The sequence below is a fragment of the Stegastes partitus genome, unplaced genomic scaffold (genome assembly GCF_000690725.1).
Source record: "Stegastes partitus isolate 25-593 unplaced genomic scaffold, Stegastes_partitus-1.0.2 Scaffold1362, whole genome shotgun sequence".
Classification (NCBI taxonomy): domain Eukaryota; kingdom Metazoa; phylum Chordata; class Actinopteri; family Pomacentridae; genus Stegastes; species Stegastes partitus.
The window spans coordinates 178,512-184,622 of NW_007579093.1; the positions used below are offsets into that span (position 1 = coordinate 178,512).

At 44.3% G+C, this 6,111-nt stretch overlaps 1 protein-coding gene across 1 annotated transcript in view; it reads left to right on the forward strand.

Moving 5' to 3' along the window:
* Positions 1-6,111, forward strand: part of LOC103370050 (multidrug resistance-associated protein 4-like) — a 29,076-nt gene that overhangs the window by 13,871 nt on the left and 9,094 nt on the right. Inside the window, exons 7-20 of the mRNA XM_008298952.1 lie at positions 269-484; positions 688-825; positions 1,070-1,107; positions 1,207-1,322; positions 2,048-2,194; positions 2,355-2,434; positions 2,531-2,681; positions 2,772-2,891; positions 3,070-3,180; positions 3,383-3,483; positions 4,271-4,462; positions 4,552-4,657; positions 5,143-5,158; positions 5,522-5,771. Coding sequence (XP_008297174.1) covers positions 269-484; positions 688-825; positions 1,070-1,107; positions 1,207-1,322; positions 2,048-2,194; positions 2,355-2,434; positions 2,531-2,681; positions 2,772-2,891; positions 3,070-3,180; positions 3,383-3,483; positions 4,271-4,462; positions 4,552-4,657; positions 5,143-5,158; positions 5,522-5,771 — 1,782 coding nt within the window. The remainder of the gene's footprint in view (positions 1-268; positions 485-687; positions 826-1,069; positions 1,108-1,206; positions 1,323-2,047; positions 2,195-2,354; positions 2,435-2,530; positions 2,682-2,771; positions 2,892-3,069; positions 3,181-3,382; positions 3,484-4,270; positions 4,463-4,551; positions 4,658-5,142; positions 5,159-5,521; positions 5,772-6,111) is intronic.

The following is a 6,111-nucleotide window of genomic DNA, read 5'->3' on the forward strand; positions in this document are numbered from 1 at the left end:
CTAGATCCCAAATACAGACGACAGGACGCTGTGTTTAAGGTCCTTTTTGAGGACAAATCATTTTCTGTAGCAGCATCCTCTCCCCGTTTTAGCCATAAAGTATTCCTGCAGCAAAATCCAAAGTAGTAGCTGAGGGTTTGCAGCTTAGTGGCCCTACAAGTCACCAGCTACCACTATGTGGTGGTGTCTGTGTCTGAGGGCAGGTGGTCTGCTCACCTTGTGGTGTGTACTCATTATCTTCATGTAGTTTCCTTGTTTGCGCCTCCAGGGTCATATCATGGGCCAGGGAACCTACAAAGAGCTGCAGCGCTCTGGCCTGGACGTGGTGTCTCTGCTGAGAACTGATGAGGAGCAGGAGCAGTCTCGATCAGCTGATCCAGAAAAAAGGTCTTTAATCAGCCAGAGGACGAGTCTGTCACACAGTTCACACTGTTCCAACAGCAGCCTCCTGCCACCAGAGAGCAACGGTCCTGAACAGCCTGCTGTAGGTTTATTCACACAGAACATCATGTTGGTATTGTTTCACCCAAATTACAACTCATTAACTTGAATTTTTCTGGCATAAGTAAACATAGGCCTATATGTTTAGACTACAAAGCTCCCACTTAAAATATGGCTCATTAACTGTGTGAAGAATTTGGCCTCAGGTAAAACACAATAAATGGTCCGGTAATACTTGTTTTGCAGGTTGAAACAGTCGGCGCCCTTGAAGAAGAGAATCGAGCTCAAGGAAACGTCAGCTGTCACATTTATCTTCAGTACTTCACTGCGAGCTGTAGCCTCCTGGTTTTAATTCTTATAGTGCTGCTCAGTGTCGTTGCAGAGGTAAGGAAGCTGTACTACAACACCTGGTAATGTTAAACTGAACACATTAATGAGAAATGAAATCGATAAACTGAATTACAGTTAGAAAACACATGTTGTATTTCCTACTTAGGTTTAATTGCTATGAAGTGATTTACAACAGGTTAAAAATAGGGACAAAGTTGTCTCACCCCTGTTGGCACGTCTTCTGGTGACCTGTGTGTTCCATCCATGACAACATGCTGACTGACCTTTGTGTCCACAGACTGCGTACATCCTGCAGGACTGGTGGCTGGTGTACTGGTGAGCTCTTCATTCATGTGGATGTGTATGTCATGACAAATAAGTGGTTGTTGTGTTGTGTTATGTCTGGTCTGATTTGTTTGTTTTGTCAACCAACAGGGCAAGAGAGGAGTATTCTAACAGCACAGCAACTGCTGTTCACGTAAAGAATGGAATTAACGTGACTCGCTCAGCTCGAGAGTTAAATCTCACGTTTTATCTTGGCATTTACTCAGGTACGCCTTCTGTTGTATGTTATTATATGTAAATGGCACCTTGACATCAAACAGATGTGTTGACTGTGATGGAGCATGTGCAGACGTGGCAAAATAAACTGTGTAGGTGTTGAGTTCAAATAAATGTAATGTAATATGGGACCATACAAGAAAAAGGCATCAGTGTGTATCAATGCTGGACTGTCTGGTAGTTGGAGCACATTTTCTGATATCCTAACGTATGCAAGGAACAATATCTGTATGTGGTGCCGCAATAGCTCACTCGGTTGAGCTGGCACGCCTCGTATCGGTCAACAGTCCCGATGTGGAGGTTGTGAGTTCGAAGCTGGCTCACGGCTGATTCTGTTACGACCTGTCCAGGGTGTCCCCTGCCTTCGCCCTGAGTCAGCTGGGATAGACTCCAGCCCCCCCCGTGACTCTAGTGAGGATTAAGCGGTGTATAGATAATGGATGGATGGAATATTTGTTTGTCATGGATAAGACCACCTCCCATTAAATAGAAATGCATTTCTGTTTTTTTTTCCACAGTGACCTTCTGAAAACACACACAACATATTATTGTTTGTGTTGATTTTTTTTCTACTGTTTTTGCAAAAAAAAAAAAAAAAGAAGAAGAAATAATCTCAATAATTAGAAATGTCTTTGGGAAAATAAAGAATTTGCTGCCGTAAAACAAAAGATCAAAGGATTTGCTCAAAAGTTAATCCTGCTCTTTTTACCTCCAGGCTTGACGGCAGCTGCTGTGGTCTTTGGTTATATCAGGAGTTTAATAATATTTAATCGGCTGGTGAGATCGGGTCAGACTCTACACAACAGCATGTTCAGCACTGTCCTCCGCACGCCTGTCCACTTCTTTGACGTCAACCCTGTAGGTGAGCTCTGTTCAGAATTTGTTTTGCATTCAAGAACGAAAATAACTTGAACCTATTAAGTATACACTTGTAGGTCTCGTATTTCTTTATTAGATTGTCTTTTGAGTTTAAACTGTTCACCGACATGCTGGTAAAATGTGACGGTCTCCCCGTGCTTTAGGAAGAATCCTCAACAGGTTCTCCAAAGACATCAGCCAAATGGACTCCATGCTGCCCATCACCTTTGTGGACTTCTATCAAGTGAGGAACTCCTCTTGGTCGGACGACCCCACACGCTGCCTCTGCCCTAAATAGGACTTCAGTATTCCTCACCTTGTGATGGTTTTTTTCTTATAGTTAATTCTACAGAATGCCGGCGTGGTTGCCGTGGCAGCTGCAGTCATCCCTCTTGTCCTCATCCCCGTTGTCGTTCTGCTCATAATCTTTCTGTACTTGAGACGCTTCTACCTCAGCACATCACGCGACATCAAACGTCTCGAGTCAACAAGTACGCTCATGGATTGTCCTCATTATATCATGATATGTATAAAAAAACTGATTCAAACTTTACATTAAATGACTTTGGCCTGTCCTGCAGCTCGGAGTCCAGTCTTCTCCCACCTGTCCTCGTCTCTTCAGGGTCTGTGGACGATCCGAGCCTTCAGGGCTGAGGAGAGATTAAAGAAAACCTTTGACGCCCATCAGGACCTGCACTCAGGTTTTATGTTTCTGTTGCATCTTCATGGTTCACATTTAGACTTCACACGCTGGTGTGTAAATATTTGAAACCTGGAAAGCTGTAGTGTTTGAAGCTTCAGCTGCCAGTGAATGCAATGTTTCTGTGCTGGAAAGATGCTCTCTGTGGTAATGTCTTGTCTCCTTTTCTGTTGTTCCAGAGGCGTGGTTTTTATTCCTGATGACCTCACGCTGGTTTGCACTTCGACTTGACAGCATTTGCTCCTTGTTTATCACTATCACCGCGTTCGGCTGTATCTTACTCAGAGAAGGTGAGACAGTATTTTCCCAAACAGAAAGATGTTCGTCTATCACACAGTGAACCTTTAGAAATCGATGCGATCTGACTGTTTTCTGGAGGAGGGCACTGCTGACATGTGTGCTGCAGTTGAAAATCATTCACACTGATGAGCGGAAAAGTATTAGTATCAGTTGTGCATCCTTATTTCTGTGATTGTGTGTCGTGTGTGTCAGGGCTGGAGGCCGGAGAGGTGGGCCTGGTGCTGACCTACGCTGTGACCCTGGTGGGAAACTTCCAGTGGACAGTGAGACAGAGTGCCGAGGTGGAGAACATGGTAAAATAGTTTAGTTTTTAATTTCATTCGATGTTCACGTGGTCTTGTGACCTACTTATTGGTGATCAGGTCCAGTTTTTCCAGGAAACAACTGAACAAAGGCTCAACAGATGAGCTGAGAGAATACTAATACTGATGAATGGATGGATGTATCTGCTCAGCATTTATGTATTTTACTAAATGTTCCTGCAAGTATTGTGGCACTTGAGTCAGGAGGAACATGGAACTAAGGATTAAGACACCTTTTCTTCTTTTCATTGATCTACTAATGTCTGGATTGTGCTAAAGCCTGACCGATACTGGGTTACTTTTGGGGCCGGTACCTATTTTATACCGCTTGCTGTGATACTGACTCTGCTGTCTACATGTGTTTCTGATAGTATTGCAATCAAAAGAGTCACATCGCACTCTGCTGGACAAACTGTGTGTCGACACCATTTTAAACTTCTATCCCAAGCCTCTTTAAAATAAGCTCCCATATCAGACAGCGTACGTGGTGATACTGATGTCTCTGTAATGGGCCAGAATCGGGGGGAAAGGAAATTAGCAGGCCAACAAATTGGTTGGGGTCTAGATTGCACCTCATGTATGTTGCTTTGGACAACAGCTTCAGCTTTCCAGGACAGAAGGTTTTGTGTGCTGTACAGAAGATCAAGTCCTGAAAGGTACACTTGGGATTTTTGATGTTGGTCTGTATTGAAAAGAGAGGGTTTGACTTCCGACTGTTGAATAAATGTCAAAGTAGGACACAAAAAGCAGAACTCAAACGAACCTTTTGTCTTTGTAGATGACCTCTGTGGAGAGGGTGGTGGAGTACACACAGCTACAGAGTGAAGCACCCTGGGAAACCCAGAGGCGTCCTCCCCCTGACTGGCCGAGCAAAGGCCTGGTGACCTTCGACCAGGTCAGCTTCTCCTACAGCACGGACGGCCCCATCATCCTGAAAGACATCAGCGCCACCTTTCATCCCAACGAGAAGGTAACGCATCTCTGTTCACAGACAGGACACAAAGAAAGTCTGGACCTGATCGTCATATGTTCAGACAGCTGACTGTGTCTGTCCGTCAGGTTGGTATTGTGGGCAGAACAGGTGCTGGGAAGAGCTCCCTGGTCTCAGCTCTGTTCCGCCTGGCAGAACCTCAGGGAAAGATCTCCATCGATGGTGTNCAGACCGGTACAGCAGTCTGCAGGGTTGAAAGGGTGAAGTCACAGTGGCCAAGTGCCTGATAATAATTGACCAGCGGGTTACACAAACACCTTTTAAGAAACTTCTTGAAAATTGTGAACATTACATGTCACCTAATTGAACATTTATTGAGCAGTCACACACACACTAACCTGTTTCACGACCTGTCTCACGACCTGTCTCACGACGGTCTAAACCCAGTCTCACGTTCCCTATCAATAAGTGAACAATCCAACGCTTGGTGAATTCTGCTTCACAATGATAGGAAGAGCCGACATGAAAGAATCAAAAGGTGACGCCGCTTTGAACGCTTGGCCGCCACAAGCCAGTTATCTCCATGGGAACTTTTGTCACACCTTCTGCTTGAAACCCAAAAAAGTCAGAAGCGATATGATTTTTTTCCACAAAAGTAGTGACTGTATAGGGTCACAATTTTTGTTGCATTTCTGATCTTGTCGTGCCGTGTTTGCCAGCTGAAACTCTTGGTGGGTGTGTCAGCTTGTGTTTATTAATAGGAAACTCATCATGAAGTCAAAACAGGTTTCATCTCACAAACTAGTTTTAATGTGGAGCCTTCAGGTTGCTATTTAATTCTAGCCACTAAGAGCCTTGTTTAGGTGTGGCACAGCTTACCAAACCGCTGATGAAGCCAACATCAGCTTCACCTTTTAGCTTCATCAGTGAGTTAAGATTAAATACTAAATGATGTTAAAAAGTGACGTAGATAAGAAATGGTAGATTTTCCTTGAATCATCCAATTCTTAGAACAGGTTCTGCTCAACCATCTGTGATTGAGCAACAGTGCTCCTTCAGTTTATTTCACCAAGCTCACACGTTGTCTTATCTTCCCAGGAAAGAAATCGGTCAGATACTGAAGAGCTCCTACCTACGAGGACTCAACATGGCCTCCTTCTTTGCCAGCAGCAAGATCATCGTCTTTGTCACCTTCACCGTCTACGTTGTCCTGGGCAACGCCATCACTGCCAGCAGCGTGTTTGTCACTGTGTCTCTCTATGGTACAATCAAGCTCACGGTCACCCTGTTCTTTCCTCTGGCCATTGAGAAGTTGTCAGAAACAATCGTGAGCGTTGACAGGATTGAGGTAATTCTGGTCTCTGTTACACATAACCACACGCTTGATTTAACAGACCGATTTCTGAACTGCTGTCAGTGAATCGAGGCTTTAGAATCAACACCCAGTTGTTCAACCACCAGAGTCACTGATCGGTTTTATGCTTTAATCCTCCGCCGGGGACGGCAAAACGTCATAGGAAGCAGGAGCATTTCCACCTCTACGTGACTTTTAGAAGAAAAAATATATAAAAGTCCTACAAAGCCATGCAAGGGAATAACTTGCAGGTAACATGAGGAGAAGAATCTTTATATCCACCAGTTCAGTTAGAAACTAGACCATGCTTTTAGGCTGGACTATTGCAATTCCT